The 17300-nt window shown below is 43.2% G+C and overlaps 1 protein-coding gene across 1 annotated transcript in view; it reads left to right on the top strand.

The window, feature by feature from the left end:
- Golga3 (golgin A3) overlaps positions 1-17300 on the top strand; it is a 47217-nt gene that overhangs the window by 16978 nt on the left and 12939 nt on the right. The window contains exons 6-15 of the mRNA XM_028777415.1: positions 589-722; positions 2632-2834; positions 5002-5139; positions 8292-8453; positions 8779-9147; positions 11717-11794; positions 12763-13026; positions 14029-14123; positions 15599-15815; positions 16499-16642. Coding sequence (XP_028633248.1) covers positions 589-722; positions 2632-2834; positions 5002-5139; positions 8292-8453; positions 8779-9147; positions 11717-11794; positions 12763-13026; positions 14029-14123; positions 15599-15815; positions 16499-16642 — 1804 coding nt within the window. The remainder of the gene's footprint in view (positions 1-588; positions 723-2631; positions 2835-5001; positions 5140-8291; positions 8454-8778; positions 9148-11716; positions 11795-12762; positions 13027-14028; positions 14124-15598; positions 15816-16498; positions 16643-17300) is intronic.

Here is a 17300-nt window from a genome sequence, read left to right as displayed (position 1 = left end):
AAGACTACTTTCTGCTATTGGGGCATTGAGTTCCTTGGGGCAAGTTTGATCTTCGACATCAGGATATCTAGTTTCTTCTTGTTTCTTCTTTGCACATAACTGCTTGACAAACTACAACCAGCAAACAACAATCACCCAACCAACCCTGCTTCTTGGGGCCCTAGCACCTATACACCTTCTGAAAAAATCCCCAAAATTTGAGGCAGTACACAATTGCAGAAACTATCTGCAGCTGGCAAAATCACGTTCCTACTAGAGCATGAGGCAAATCATAGTCAGCTGCTGTGGACAATCTGAAACAGCCCCACATCCCCGCACCTGGGATTAAAAGGAAAGCACATTCCTATTTCTGTGTTTTTATTAGAAACCAAAATTCTTACTACAACATTTATTCATACTAATTTCAGATGCTGTCTAAAATATTTAAGAGCAATGCCTATGTTATTGATTAGTAACCCTTTGTTCATCGTGTTGGTATGAGCCCTTAGGGGCTAACCTACAAGTCATTCATAAAGATACTCTGCTTTCAGTCTTCATCTGATCCAAACCTTGATGCCAACTGATACTAACAATGTTGTTTGAATTAAGTTGGAAAGAGAGGAGGCAGTGGGGTTGGGATATTGAAGGCCTCATGATAAAGAAAAACAAAGGCTTCTTAAGTGAGGCTTTTGTCCAGTGTAGTGGAGAGCGATGTTCGCAGGCTTTGTATTTCAGCTGGGGCTGTGAGGCTATGATGACCTTAAGAACAAAAGTGATGAGCTGCCACCCCAAGACTAGCGCATCAAAACAGTCCCTTAAATTGCTACTTTTCAGTCTTTGAGCATTTTATGGTACTTAGTTCGTTAGAGGAAAAAAATCTGAAAATTTCTAAATGGGTTCATTTTGTTCCTTTCTAACTTCTCATTACTTTGGAATTGAAGCACTGCAAAGAAGGGATTGTGAACTCTCTTAAACAGTCTTACTTTTATTTCTTTTTGAGACAGGGTCTTATGTAGGTTAGACTGGCCTTGAACTTGCTATGTGGCTGAGGATGACCTTGAACATTGGATCCTTTTGCCTCCCATCTCCCAAGTGGTAAGCTAACAAGCTTGTGCCACTAATACCTGGTTGTCCTAGTTAGGGTCACTGTTGCTGTGATGAAATATCATGACCAAAGCAACTTGGGGAGAAAAGGGTTTATTTGGCATCTGATTTTTTTATACAACCCAAGACCACTAGCTCTGGGGTAGTGACCTTGAATGGTGGGCCCTCCCAGTTCAGTCACTAGTTAAGAAAATGCCCTGCAGGCTTACCTAGAACCTGATCTTACTGAAGCATTTTCTTAATTGAAGTTCTACTTCTCAGATGACTTTAGCTTGTGTCAGACTGACATAAAACTATCCAGCAGACCGGTCATCCCTCTCTGTCTCTGTCTGTCACTTGTCTGTCTGTCAGCCCCCAAACCCCTGCCTCCTCTCGTTTAAAATACTTAAACAAGGTTTAGTGGCATGTAACTTTAGTCCCAGCTACTTTGAAGACTTAAGACAAAGGAATTAAAATTTTGTGGCCTGGACAATTTAGCAATCCTTGTGACCACATAAAGAAATGAAGGAAAATGTCTCCAGAATACTAGTTGATGACTGACTTCTTTGTCTGTCCTTCTTACTTTCCTCCCACCCTGCTCATGCTGAGATGATCAAATGACCAACTAGAAGGTGTTACTGCAGAATCAAACCATATGATGCTAGTGCTGTTTCTTTATGGCAAATTGTTGTCACTGGGTTCCCAAAGATGAGAGCCATGGTGACATGGCAGTTTCTGGGACACATGGTTGGGTTTTGGTGATTGCAGATTCCGTAACTGGAATTTCTTCCCAGAGTAATTTTTTGTAATTCCTGCTTTACTCAAGCACTTTTATGATTATTCATGGATATGGCCATGATATTAGCTAAATATTTGAATTACTTGATGTGTGTTCTTCTACCTCTGTAGAAAAAGGCAGTACTTTGATCACTTGTACCCTGAGTCTTGCCCTCAGCTCAGGTTGTTAATGTGTGTCCTTTTTGTATCTGTTTAGTGCTACAAGTCCAGTTACGGATTGTATCGAGGGGTAATTGCTATTTAAAATGACTCTGAATACTGATATTCTGTATGTGAGGATGCTCTAAGAAATTTTATAGAGAAGACAATTCCTTACAGAAACTTTCCCAAGGCATTATAGCTGGCTCACATAGAGCTGCCGGCCATGGGCTTTATAGTCATTCATAATAATTAAGATAATAGATAGGTAGATGAAAAAAAAAGAAAAAAATAGATAGGTAGATGAATAATTAATAGATAATATATTAATAATTAGGCAGATATTAAGGTGTGTCTAAACTAAATCACAGGTAAATGAACAGATACTTTCATCAGTTAATAGAGCCGTTGTGACTAGGGACTCATAGGAACCCCCTTTCTGTCTGGGAGCAGTGATTCTCTGTTTACCACTACTGTTTTTGTGGTAACTTCATAGAACATGACCACTGTGCAAAACCAGCATAAACGGTACTGCTTCTCTCTGTACACTTCAACTTTAGGTCAAACGATCCCAGCTGTGGCTTTTTGGTTGGTGCTGGTTAGTCTGAGTTGGCTGTGCTTGCTTACTTCCAGTGCATGACCTGCGGCAGCAGATGACAGCACTTCAGAGCCAGCTCCAGCAAGTACAGCTGGAACGCACAACACTGACCAGCAAACTGCAAGCATCACAGGCTGAAATCACTTCTCTCCAGCATGCCCGGCAGTGGTACCAACAGCAGCTTGCTTTGGCCCAGGAGGCCAGGGTCAGGCTGCAAGGAGAGATGGCCCACATCCAGGTACAGTGCCGGAAACTTCCTTCAGGGCTGTGGGACACAGTTCCCCTGCATTGCAGGGCTATGGGACATGCTTCTCCTTCATTGCAGAGGTGTGATAGCATCAAAAACTCCAGAGGCTAAAACAAGAAGATCACACGTTATCGCTAGTAGAATGGTGGTAAAAAGTGTTTGTGGTTTTAGATATCATGGATATGTTTTTGTTTAGCATTTGCTGATTACTTTCCAGCCAACATTATCCTCTTCGAGAGCTTCTCATGACTTCCTTTCCATCAAAGGATAAATCTTTCTTTGACCCCACCACTCAGAACCACATTTCATGGACTTTGAGGCTCTTTCCTCTGTGCTCTGAATCTCCTTCTTGTGATGTTCTTGTATGACAAAGAATTTGGCAGGTAGTCCCTCTCAGAGTTTGATGTTTCTCTGGCTGCTTGGCCTTGGCCAACAGTTATTTCCTATGTGAACTATTGCTTTCAGGTTCTGTAAGGGACATTTTCCTCTTCCCTATTTTATTAGTAGAAGCTAAACAAGCTAGCCTTTGAATTTGCATATGTGAAGACATCTGTTGGTTTATGTATCCTTTAGCCAGTAGTAACACTTCAGTGTGAAGCCTATCTGGTAGCTTTACTTAGGCAGCATGCCTTTGAGACATGCAAGAAAAATAGGTAAGTTTCTGAATATACTCTACTCTGAAGGTCAGGACCTGACTGGCTATAATGATTGAAGATAACAAAAAGCACTTTCTGTCATCCCTTAATGTAGCTTAGCCAGGTATGGAAATGTGTCACTAATCCCAGCAATTGGAGTGCAGAGGCAGGTGGAGCTCTGTGAGTTCTGAGGCCAACCTAGTCTGCAAAGCCAGTTCTAAGATAGCCAGAGCTACACAGAGAAACACTGTTTCAAACAAAAACAAAAAGACATATAAATTGCTATGCTCTTTAGGTGTGAAATATTCAAAGAAGTTGGATTCATGTGTTAGTGAGGAAATTGGAAGATAAGAATAATCAAGGAGAGTAGCAATCTAAGAAACTTCTGCTTTTTATTTTGTTTTTTTCACCTCATAATGTAACTAGGGTTCTTCATGCTGTTTCTGTCCCAGACTACTACTGCTTTCTGTTGTCAGGGTTATTCAGTGGGGTAGAAAACGCAGGACAGCCGGGCAGTGGTGGCGCACGCCTTTAATCCCAGCACTTGGGAGGCAGAGGCAGGCGAATTTCTGAGTTCGAGGCCAGCTTGGTCTACAGAGTGAGTTCCAGGACTTACAAGGCTACACAGAGAAACCCTGTCTCAAAACAAAACAAAAAAACAAAAAGGAAAAAAAGAAAAAAGAAAAGAAAACGCAGGACAATCCTCTTTAATCACAACCTCTGCAGTTGCTGTGTGCTGCCCTCCCTTTCTCTGTGCAGCTGCTCTAGCTCTGAGGCCCACCTTGAATTTGTCAGAAGGTCTGCTAGGGTTATCCATGAGTTGGGGGAGATCTTGCCACAGACCTGCTGTACCTGATTGTTTTCGTATCTTGCATCTCTCTGCTGCCTCTCATCCCTTCGGGGCTGTGATGCTGGGCTCCCTTTCTTGAAGACACTGTGAGTTAAATTAGGTCCTGATTGTCTCTGGAACTGGTTGGGATCCAGTGGGATCTGGTTATTAGTTTATAGGTGGATGTTAAGTTGGAACTCCAGTGTAGGTCATGTCCAAACTACACATTCTCAGGTGTGAAGGCCTGATTTGGTGGACAGTCCCCTTCCCCATACAGAACCCACATGGCTCAAGTTCAAGGTAGGTTGGCGCCGGGCGGTGGTGGCGCATGCCTTTAATCCCAGCACTTGGGAGGCAGAGGCAGGCGGATCTCTGAGTTTGAGGCCAGTCTGGTCTACAGAGTGAGTTCCAGGACAGCCCGGGCTATACAGGGAAACCCTGTCTCGAAAAACCAACCAAACAAACAAACAAAAAACAAAAACAAAAAAAAAACCAAGGTAGGTTGGCAGAAGATTTGTGTAGGTGAGTCCTGGGGTGGAAGACAGAAGGGCAGGAGCTTTCCCTGCAGTAGGTGACATTGAGAAGTTCAGTGAGTAGCCACTGTTAAAAAGGAGAGAACATCTTAGTGACTAGGGATAAGCTAGGCCACACTTGATTTTAAGTTCTTTTTTGCCTCCTCGGTTTTTCTTTGAAGGTTGGACAGATGACCCAAGCGGGCCTTTTGGAGCACCTGAAGCTTGAGAATGTGTCCCTGTCACATCAGCTGACAGAAACTCAGCATAGATCCATCAAGGAAAAGGAGCGCATAGCTGTTCAGCTCCAGAGCATTGAGGTGAGGACTGTGGTGGTGGTGGTGGAGTGATACTTTTTATCCCATTCTGGTTCTTGCTGGCAAGTGTAAAACATACACAGACATAATTAAAATACCCCCAGGTAAACATAAATATATCTTCTGAATATGTATACTTTTCCAAATTATTTAATATTTCAAAAGATCCTTTTGCAGCTACAAACATGGCTTAGTGGGTAAGAGCGCTTGCTGTGCCAGCACGAGGACATGAGTTACATGAAAGTCAGACATCACTGTGTGTGCCTGTAGCCCCAGCTTTTGTGGGAGGTTGAGACTAGGATCCTGTGAGCTTGCTGGCTAGCTAGTCTAGACAAAATGGCAAGCTTCTAATTCAGCGAGAAACATTGCTTCAAGGTAGTATGATGGAATGAAAGAGAAACAGACACACAATATTTTCCTTAGGCTTATATATACACATACGTGAGTGGGTGTTGCCACACACTTACGTGTATGCACCACAAAAACATATAAGTACCACACACACAGAATCCATTTGAGCAACATGTAGTGTAGTTATTCAGCATTTTGGAATTCTACCTTGTCTTACTCAGGGTTTCTATTCTGCTCAAAACATCATGACCAAGAAGCAAGTTGGGGAGGAAAGGGTTTAGTCAGCTCACACTTCCACATTGCTTTTGATCACCAAAGGAAGTCAGGACTGGAACTCAAGCCTATCGGGAAGCAAGAGCTGATGCAGAGGCCATGGAGGGATGTTACTTACTGCCTTGTTTTTCCTGGCTTGCTCAGCTTGCTTTCTTATAGAACCCAGGACTACCAGCCCAGGGATGGCACCACCCACAATGGGCCTTCCCACCCTTGATCACTAATTGAGAAAATGCCTTACAACTGGGTCTCATGAAGGCATTTTCTCAACTGAAGCTCCTTTCTGTGTGATAACTCCAGCTTGTATCAAGTTCACACAAAACCAGCCAGTACATACCTCTTGTCTGGCTTGAGTGTCCTTGCTGTTGCACTCTTGGGACAGAGCTAACCTAAGAGTGAATGGAGAGAAAGAGTACTAAGTATGTTTGTATGATAGACAGTATTTCCAGGACCAGTGATAACCGGGGTTTGTATTTTTTTGCAAGCATTCAGCCTGCTTCAGTCCTCCGGTACACAGTGCTCTTCTGAAGGGATTTTCATTATTGACTGCTATTTCTACAGATCATCTCTAGATGATGATGGGAAATGAACTGTATTTGGCTTGGATCTAAATCCTATTCTCTAACACCTAGGTCAGTAGTTCTCAGCCTTTCTAATGCTACGACCTTTTAATACAGTTCCTTATGTTGTGATGATCCGCAACCATAAAATTAATTTTTTGCTACTTGATAACTATTTTGCTACTGTTATGAATCATGGTGTAAATATCTGACATGCATTCCCCAGGTTGAAAAACCACTGCCCTGGATGATTTCTTAACTACTCTTGAGACTTTCTTTTCATCTTGCTTTTCAGAACAGGTCTGTGTGGCCCAGGCTGGCTTCAGACTCTGTATAGCCTAGGATAACCCTAAACTCTTAACCTCCTGCCTCTTATCTCCTAAGTGTTGTAATTGTATACATGTCCCACAGTACTCATTTTAATGTGCTATGGGGATCAAAACTAGAGCTTTATGAGTTAAGCAGTCATTCTACTACCTGCGTTCTATCCCTAGCCCCTTGCTAGAGTCTTTATTTTTTTTTTATAAAATAGATAGTATTACTTGCTTAATATCCTTGTTACAGAAAGCAAAAAAGAAAAACAAAACAAAAATGTAAAACATCTAGCTAGTCAAAGACTGGAAGGATGGTAAATTTGTTTGCTGCCATATCTGTTGACTTAAGTTTAATTCCATGGTGGAAGAAAAAATTAACTTCCGCAAGTTATCCTCTGACCTCAACATTGGCACTATGGCATGTGAGCACATGGCATGTGTGCCTGCAAACATGTGCTCACATGCACACGCACACACAGACATAAACTAAATATAAAAAGTATATATATATATACATACATACATACATACATACATATAATCTAGTCAGTACTGATTGTGAACTGTGTGCCTGGGCCTGGGCCAGTTTTGACCCTGGTCTTTCATAGATAATTACATAAGAATTCAGCTTTCCTAAGGCTTTCCTGATTTCCCATATTCTCATCTTTCTCCCTATACTTTTGTCATATGGAGCACACAACCATCTGGCTCAGATAATGGAAGAGAATTATGTTGAGAGATGTAATGAGTAAAGGCTCTGTTAAGAACTAGAAACAGGCCGGGCGGTGGTGGCGCACGCCTTTAATCCCAGCACTTGGGAGGCAGAGGCAGGAGGATTTCTGAGTTCGAGGCCAGCCTGGTCTACAGAGTGAGTTCCAGGACAGCCCGGGCTACACAGAGAAACCCTGTCTCGAAAAACCAAAAAAAAAAAAAACCAAAAAAAGAACTAGAAACAGTTTTGATATATAAATTATTTCCTGTAAGAAATGTACCAAAGTTGGATGTGATGGCATATACCCAGTACTATCCCAAGTATGTATCACCATATGCAATTTTATACAGTACTTTCCAAGCCTTCATGCATGTCAGGCAAAAGCACTTTCCATAGCTGAACTATATATCCAGCTTAATTTTCTCAAGTGCTCCTCCCTCTACCTCAGCTTTTTGTGTAGCCAGGAGGGTTGTTTGGCTTGTTCTCTCTTGGGATGAGCCTAGGTCGTCTGGGATAAGAGTCCTGAGGAAGCCTCTACCTTGTTTAAGTCCATAGGTACCATCCACTGACTGAGCCTGTCAGGTTGCAGTTCATAGACAGGATGGAGATATGAATAGAGACTTCTTGCATAGCAGTGGGTTTCTCTGTAAAGGATGAGACTTGAAGTTTGTTATTGATGATCAAGTTTTTCTGCTTTTTAAGAAATAGGGCTGGAGAGATGACTCAGTGGTTAAGAGCAATTGCTGTTCTTTTAAAGAACCCAGGTTGAATATCCAGCACCCGTATGTAGCTACAACCTTCTTAACTCGAGTTCCAGGAGATCCAACTCTCTCAGGCTTCAGCAGACCACTAAGCATGCATGTGGTACCTACCATACATACATGCAGTAAAGACACACATACACAGAAGATAAATTTTTAAAAGAAACACTGTTTTCTTATTCAGGCTGACATGTTGGATCAGGAGGCAGCATTTGTACAGATTCGGGAGGCGAAGACAATGGTGGAGGAGGACCTCCAAAGGAGGCTGGAAGAATTTGAAGGTGAACGGGAGCAGTTACAGAAAGTGGCAGATGCAGCAGCATCCCTGGAACAACAGTTGGAACAGGCAAGTAATGGTGGGGCCCAGCCTGGTACGCGTGTCCAAGTGCCATTCATACATGCTCTGTGTGTATTCTCTAGCATTAGGCGGTTCAGAAGTTCAGGTTTGTTTTGGGCTATCTGTTGTATATATTTGATAGTCACTATCAGATTGTTCTGTTGCCAGCATGATCGTGGGTTTGCTTCTTTGTGTGCATGCCTTCTACTCTAAAATTTTACATAAAAAAGGCCCTTAAGTGAATCATCAAAATTACTTAAATTCTAACATCAAAAATATATAAATTCTTGTACCAGGGTAGAAGGCAGCATGTTAAGTTTATTACTTATTCCAGGTGAAGTTAACATTGTTCCAGCGAGATCAGCAGCTTGCAGCACTTCAGCAGGAGCACCTAGACGTGATGAAGCAGCTTACATCGACGCAGGAGGCTCTGCAGGCCAAAGGGCAGTCCCTTGATGACTTACATACACGTTATGATGAGCTACAAGCAAGGCTGGAGGAGCTGCAGAGAGAGGCTGACTCCAGGGAGGATGCAATTCACTTCTTACAGAATGAGAAGATTGTCTTGGAAGTGGCTCTGCAATCGGCCAGGAGTGACAAGGAGGAACTTGACAGAGGAGCACAGCGTTTGGAAGAAGATACTGAGGAGACATCAGGACTTTTGGAACAATTGAGACAAGATTTGGCTGTCAAGTCCAACCAGGTAACACTAGCTTAGATGTTTTCTGAAGGACTGACCACCCATTGATCTTTTCTGGGATGTGTTCTGATGCAAATGTGAGTGATCCTCGGAAGTGTTCTTAAGCTGAAACCTGTCGTCTCTGGGTATGGAGGAACCATATACTGGGAAACCAGTGTGTGTGTGTTTGTGTGTGTGTGTGTGTGTGTGCGCATGTGTGCGCGTGCGCGTGCGCGTGCGCGCGTGTGCACAGGCATTCATGTGACATGGTAGTCAGAGTGGGCTCAATCGCTCATGGTAGGTCCCTCCTGTTAACACACAGTGTCCTGGTATGTAAAGTCCAGCTCAGCAGGCTGACTACATATGGGAAGCACCTCTGTGCTAGTGCTAGAAACAAATAGATGTATAAAAAGTATTTAGTAAAGAAAGATGCTCAGGAAGTGAAGTTAGTTTTGGAATGGTTCTAAGTATCCTGCCCTCTAATGACAAAGGATGAGGAATCATAGCCTGTTTTTCTTGGAGACATTAATTTAGGGGGAGTTGTCAGAGGTCTTTGTTAGTGTGGTAAGAGGGACCCCAGCTGACACTGGACAGTATTCTTCATGTTGAGATTTTACTGTGCTGTATTATGATTTCCTTAAAAATGGAACAGCATAATGGAGTGAGGGTCTCCTACATGTTGTCTCGAGCTCTGAAACCTTCTTTCCTGACTTGAGGGCATGAGACCCTTACAGGGAAATCCATCTCTCAACCTCTCCCCTGCCCAGATGCTGCCTGTCCCACATGGCTGGTTAGGATGGGCACATGTTCTCAAGGGTCTCTAAGAAAGTGCTGTCCAGACAAGGCTTTGCTTAGTTCATATTTTAATTTCTTTGGTGGAATTGTGATGTGGCCTGGTGTGCAAGTGACAAAGGTGACCTCCCGATGTACAGGAGGGAATGGAACACATGTCTAGAAGAGCCAGAACCTTTAATCCCTTGTCCAGATTCTGAAGGAGAATCTGAGAACAGTCTCCAGATTGTAGGAAAAATGGCTGCTGTTTTTCTTTCTGTGTCAAGTTACCACTGGACTTGTGTAGAACATGTTTTGGTCTTTGAAGAAGAGTAATTTTAATATAGAAAACCTTGGTACTCAACAAGGTCTTCAAATCTCTGAGGCATCATGTGCAAATTGGTGCTCCAACTGCCTTACATCTCAGATGACGCTCTTAACTGCTGTCAGGTGAGCATGATTTCACTGCCACTTCAGAATGTAATAATTAAAGAATATAATGTGAGTGATTATCTCTCATATATCATGGACATGTACCATGCAGAATGCTATAAGAGTCCTGATGGGTTTGTGTGGCTTGTTCAAAAGCATTTTTTATTGGGCGTGGGATGTGACTTAGTGGTAGCACACTTGCCTCATTGTACCAGGGTTCAGTCCCCAGAATCTCTCCATCTTTCTTTCTCTCATATGCAATAACAAACCAGCAGCAAGCTTTTTCTCTGTTGCCTTTCACATACATCATATATTCCTGAGTCCCTGGGGCTCTTCGTGTGCAAAGCTTAGGTGGTCTGGGGCCTGAGATGTCAGTGTCTACAAGCTTCCAGATAGTATGGCTGGACTGGTCTCTGGCATAGGTTAACTCACAAAGATGTGGGGTGTTGTAAGTTGAGAGATTCATTGGATCAGAACTCCGTTCATTCCTTTATGTAATGTCTGGCTGCTTTCCTGCTACGAGAACAGAGAGAACTGAGAAGCTGTAGCCAGATGTGTTGCCCATAAAACTTAGATTTCCTCTTTGGCTATTCCAGAAAGGGCTTCCATCTGTCTATTCCAGAGCATTTCCTGCCTCATCCTTTGTTTCAGCTCCACTGCCTTTCCCCTTGTCTTTGTACTTTTAAGTGGCAAGGAAGAAAGATGCTGGTCGAGTGTCCTTCCTAATCAGCCTTTGAGCTGTCAGCATCTGTCTGATTGAAAGCCACCTTCTGTGCTCTGGATGGTGCTGGCTCTTAACAAATGCCAATGGGCACAGACCTAGATCTGTCAGACTACCCACTGTGGGCATAAATTTTTTGCAACCTACTTTTAATAAAGGTTCAACCTGTTCTCTAGCCCACCACCCACCAGAGGTAGTGGGAGAGAAAAGTTATTAGGATACGGGGGAAGTGGACCTGTTCAGCAGTAGTTCTTTGGGGGTCCAGTCTATCTTGTTTGGCAGTAGTTCAGTCCTGTAGCAAACACTAAATACAACTCAGCAGCTACAGACCAGTCCTTTTGGCAGGCCCATACCAGGCACAAACCAGCAGATGTCGTTCAGTCCTGAAGGAACTGTGGGCTGGCCTGAAGGAACCTCAGGCCAACCTGCCTGAGGATGAGGCCGTGGAAGTGGCAAACTGCTGTAGGAACCTCATGAGCAGTTTTGGGGTGAACTTCTCTCAATGTCAGCATTCCCACAAATTGAGCTCAACAACCCTATGTAAAGCAAACCAATTCATGTGTATCATTAGCAAAAAATAGCAAGGTGGAGCAAACCAAACCAGTGCTCTCCTTCATCAAGCATCCTTTGGTTTCCACTTCAACCTACTCTTCTGCAAACCTTTCCTAGGTGGAGCACTTGCAGCAAGAGACAGCCACGTTGAGAAAACAGATGCAGAAAGTAAAGGAGCAGTTTCTTCAACAAAAGGTAAGTATTGGGCATATGGCTGAGTAGTCTGTTTGTTGCAGTAGAACAAAATAAGAAACAGGGAAGCATCTGAGTCTTATCCTTTTAAAATGTGTACTTATTCTAAGTTGTCACCACATTGCAGACAGTGAGGCATCATGCCCTTTCTCCCCTAAGGTAGAATCTATGATCCTCAGTGACTGAGTGTTGTACCTACCATTGTGGTACCCTGCGAGGATGCCTTGTCATTATCACTCCTAAGCCCTACCCGGTTTTCCCCCGGCGGGGGGGTTGTTTTGGTTTTTTTTGTCAGTGTATACTGGTTGTGTTTGCTGTATAGAGTGTGAAAAGCTTACACTATAATCCAACATTAAAACAAATGTTGTTTGTACCAAAAAGGTCCATGTCCTAAGTTTTGTACTTTGAAGCCCTTGTCTTCTGTTGGAGGAATGGCTCTGATTCCTTAGTTTGTTGCCAGCTGTCAGTTGAATGTTTTGTTCTAAGAGAGGAAGATCCTTCAAAGCTTGTTTATAAGTAGTGTTTCATTTTATTATTGAGATACACAAAGGATTAACTTTCAGAATCCCAAGAACCCCAACCAAAGGGAGATAAGTCCTTGTGAGATCACCCAGAAGATACAAGGATCCCAGAAGATAATGAGATGCCTCACGCAATGTTCAGATTTGGGGCCATTGTTTGTAGTCACATTGTATGACAGAAATCCAGACATGCCATTATCATTGGTGTTTCTCAATGGGTAGTATCAGATTTCATTAATGTATTGTTTTGTTAAAGTTATACCCAAGAGCTGGAGATGTAGTTTAGTGGTTAAAGCATTCTCCTCTAGTCCTCTAAGCCCTGGGTTCCTAGAATGTGGGTGAGAAGAGGATTATGCCTTGAATTGTTGGCAGACATTCTTATAAGGCATCCTTATTCCCTGAGTAAGGTACTGACTGTCACTGGCTTATTACTTGTGTCTTGTCCTGAAGGTGATGGTAGAGGCATACCGGCGAGACGCTGCTTCCAAAGATCAACTCATCAATGAGCTGAAAGCCACCAAAAAACGGCTAGACTCAGAGATGAAGGAACTGAGGCAGGAGCTAATCAAGCTGCATGGAGAGAAGAAGACTGTGGAAGTAGAGCACTCACGACTGCAGAAGGATATGTCCCTGGTTCACCAGCAGATGGCAGAGCTCGAGGGGCATCTTCAGTCGGTGCAGAAAGAACGAGATGAAATGGAGATTCACCTGCAGGTGGAATGCAATACATAGGTTCTTTTGAGTTGTAAAGGTTCAGCCAAGTGTGCTGGGAGCTTACTGTGTACAGGTGGAACAGGGAGCATCAATCAAGAAAGACTTTTAAAAAAATCTAGAGACAAGGCCTTCCTGAAACTAATCTTCAGATAAATGCATGCTGTAATGACAAATGAAAGAAATAAAAAAGAGTGAACATCAGAACATGCCATATGTTACAGGGTCTGGAGAGCTAGTTTCTTGAGCCTAGAAGTCCACAGAGTTGGCACCAGACAGAAAGTAGAGAGTGCTCTGCAGATAGCCTGAGTTTGGGTAGGATGCTGTCACTGGGAGGATCGTGTAGCTACCTACCCATTCCCTCTGGACAGCTCTATTGCCCCTGCATCTAGCTGTTTTAATGAGTGCAGTGACTGACTGGCTTGGTGATCAGACAAGGGGATAAAAGATGACTTAAGGGTAAAGATAGAGATCTTGGTCCAAAATAAGGAGCACTTCCTGGGATGAGAAATTTGGAGAGGTGATACACAGGATGCTAGAACAAAAAACACATGACATGCTGAAAGTCCCTAAGAGGTCATGGCCCCTTACTTGTTCCTTTCATGAGGCATCAGGTAAGGCATTGGCTAACCTGAATTTATCTTTCCTGCCAGGACATTAGCTTTAGGAAGGCATTTAATGGTCTAGACATATCGGCCAGAAATGTGTTGTGGTTGTTTTGTTTGCTTAATGTATGTGGTTGTTTTGGCTGCATGTCTATCTCTACCATGTATGTGCCACCCATAGAAGCTAAAAGAGGATATTGAATTGCTTAGAACTGGAATTATAGCTGATTATGAACTGTTATGTGTGTTCTGGGAATTAAAACCGGGTCCTCTAGGAGAGCACCCAGTTCTCTCCAACCTCCAGAAATTCATTTGATTGCTAGGAAGTATCATCATCAGTGACAGATATCTGGAGTAGGTAGCTTTTTACTTACTGCACATTTTTTTGTTCTTTTTAAAGTCTTTGAAGTTTGACAAAAAGCAGATGACAGCCCTTACTGAGGCCAATGAGACACTGAAGAGACAAATAGAAGAGCTACAGCAGGAGGCCAAGAAGTAAGTCTGTGCAGCACACTGTACCCACCTATGAGGGGGGCCCCAGCTCTGCTGGAGAGGGGTTAGGTCGGATAGTCCTTGATGTTGCTGTGTTCCTAACACACCCTTATTAAACTTGAGCTCATGAAAAGGTAGCCTGCAGCATGGTTGTGACGTTCCTTCATGATTTGGCAGTTACCTTTTTCTTACTTATTTATCTGAATTTATAAGTTGATTTGCTCAAGCATCCTTTACAGAAGCACTCCCTCCTGCCCCAAAGCTGGAGATAAAAGCCAAGGTATTGGGTATACTAAATCGAAGCTACATGCCCAGGTCCTAAAATCTCCTTTTATTTTATTTGACTTTCTATGCCACAAATTGGTGTCAGTGTCCTGTCATCCAGGCTCTCTCACTAGGGTTGGCACTGCTGTCACAAATCGAAACACATGGCTTTTACCAGCAACTACTCATATATCCATATGTACACGTATGCAAATACCCTTTTAGGCTGTTTATTTATTTTTATTTTATTTTTCGAGACAGAAGAGCACTATGAAGCCCTACCTGGCCTAGAACTCATTAAGACCCAGCTATCTTTACTTTTTTGGTTTTTTGAGACTCTCTTTCTCTATAGCCAAGACTGACCTCAAACTTGTGATATTTCTATTTCACTTTCTCAAATGCTGGGATTACAGTATGAGCTCTGACTCTCAACCTCTTGGGACCTCTTTACTCCATGGTGTATTCTGTGCTGCTTATGACTTATCAGCTGATAATGTCTTCAAAAATCTGCTGAGAGTTTTTTTTTGACCTTCAGGAAAAATGTTGGGGATATTTTTTGGTTGAAGTGTGCTGTTTCTCTGCCCTCACAAGATCATTTTGTTTTGTTGAGTAAAGGTCTCTCTCTGTAGTCCAGCTGTCCTGTGTCCAGCATAGTCTCTGGCTTGCAGCTATCTTCCTGCCTCAGCCTCTCAGATGCTGGAATTACAGGTGTATACTACTGTACCCATCATAAAATCACTTCTAAATTATGCAGAGAGGAGGGCAGATGTTGATGATGGTGGATCAATTGGCTTAGAAGATTTACACTGTTTCTCCTGTCCCTCTAGCATAGATTCCTGACAGATAGCTTTTCTCCTCTAGTAACCAATTCAAAACAAGAACACACTTGCCCAAGTTCTCCTGAGGGTCAGCCAGGTTTTGGGAACATAGAATGGTATTAAGCTAAAGTGGCCTCTCAAGAGCTAATACCCTAAGCCTGGAGTAGTGGCAGGCACATCTCTTGAGTTTAAAGTCATCCTGGTGGGTGTACAGAGCAAGTTCCAAGACATACAGGGCTACACAGACAAACCCTGTCTCAAAAAACAAAACGAACAAACAAAAACATTACCATCCAGCCCTAGAGGGTGAACATGTCAACATATTCCCTTGGTGTTTCAGGCCAGGGAAAGCTGGTTGGTTGCACTGAAGGTTAACTTAGCTTTCTCATGTCTCAGGGCCATCACAGAACAGAAGCAGAAGATGAAGCGGCTAGGCTCAGATCTGACCAGCGCCCAGAAGGAGATGAAGACTAAGCACAAGGCTTATGAGAATGCTGTGAGCATTCTTAGCCGTCGCCTGCAGGAGGCTCTGGCTACTAAGGAGGCCACAGATGCAGAACTGAACCAGCTCAGAGCTCAGAGCACAGGTGGCAGCAGTGACCCTGTTCTACATGTAGGTAAACACATTTCTCACTGTCATAGTCCTTGGGACTCTTGGTTTTCTTTGGTTGTGTTTTTTTTTTTTTGTTTTTCAAGACAGGAATTTTTTTGTGTAACAGCCCTGGCTGTCCTGGAACTTGCTTTTTAGACCAAGCTGGCCTTGAACTCACAGTGAGCTGAAGCAGGACGATCAGAATTTCAAGGTTAATCTTGGCTGTATGGCAAGTTCTAAGCCAGCATGAGCTACATGAGACCTATATCAAACAAAAGAATAGAGCCTTCTGAGTTGGGTTTAGTAATGTAATCCCGACACTTGTGAGGCTGAGGGGAGACTTTCACTACATCAGAGCCATCCTGTGCTGTTTAGTAAGGAGGCTCTGTTTCAGAAACCAAAACAGCTGGGCTGGCTGAATGGCTCGGTGAGTACAGCCCCTTCCACCATGCCTGATGACTTGAGTTTTATCCCCAGTCACATGGTAGGAATCGGGAAGAGATCTGACATTCAGAAGTTGTCCTTTGAACTGTACATGCACACAAGAGCTCCTACATACATGCACACACACACATACAGTAAATGAATAACATGGAATAAAAATTTTAAGACAACAAAATCTAGAATGTGATCTGGTATGTGTCCATGAGAGTTGAAGGAGGAAAAGGCCAGTGACTAAATATGTCTCCCATTTTGGCTTTCAGGAGAAGATTCGTGCTCTGGAGGTGGAACTGCAGAATGTTGGCCAAAGCAAGATACTATTGGAGAAGGAGTTACAGGAGGTGATCACAATGACTAGCCAGGAACTGGAAGAGTCCCGAGAGAAGGTGCTGGAGCTAGAAGATGAGGTAACACCTGCATTGCTGAGCACAGAGTGGCTGTGCTTTGCTCCTGGATCACCTTGTAATTATTGGTGGACCACATTGTTGCCAGTACTCTAGGGAGGATGTCAGTAGTTAGGACTTTTACAGTTACCACATTGCTGAGACTACTGAGAAATTTGGAGGCAGGTGTGTCTAGGCTATAGCCTATATGCCACATGAGTCCCTGGATAGCTGCGAATCCATCCTAACAGATTTGTAGGTAACAGATTTGTCATTAATTCAGTGTTTAAAGGTTAGATAATTCTGTTCTTTTCCCAGTTAGAATACTTTGATTTAAATAATAAACCCAAATTAAATCTGCCAAAGAACTGACAACTCAGTTTATTAGCCCTGTCCAAACAGTGTTTCAGCACTGTCACTAAGGTCCTGTCTCCAGCCCCTGGGCTACCCACTACTTACCATGTTGCTACAGCAGGGCCTTTAGAACTTTATATAACTAACATTTAGGGATGTGTGTTTTGTTCAGCAAAGTGGATATTGCTGAGATCAGATCAGCTCCATGCTTGTTTGTGAGCAGCTTATTCCGAGGCCGTTAGCAACTAGTTTCTGGACCGGCTTCTAGGACACCTGTGAACCCAAAAGAGTAGCAGACTCACAGGTAATAAGTCAAGGACAGTTTGCG

The sequence above is a fragment of the Grammomys surdaster genome, unplaced genomic scaffold, assembly GCF_004785775.1.
Source record: "Grammomys surdaster isolate TR1022 unplaced genomic scaffold, NIH_TR_1.0 309, whole genome shotgun sequence".
NCBI lineage: Eukaryota > Metazoa > Chordata > Mammalia > Rodentia > Muridae > Grammomys > Grammomys surdaster.
Note: the sequence above shows the minus strand (reverse complement) of the source record. Positions and strands in the feature narration are given on the sequence as shown.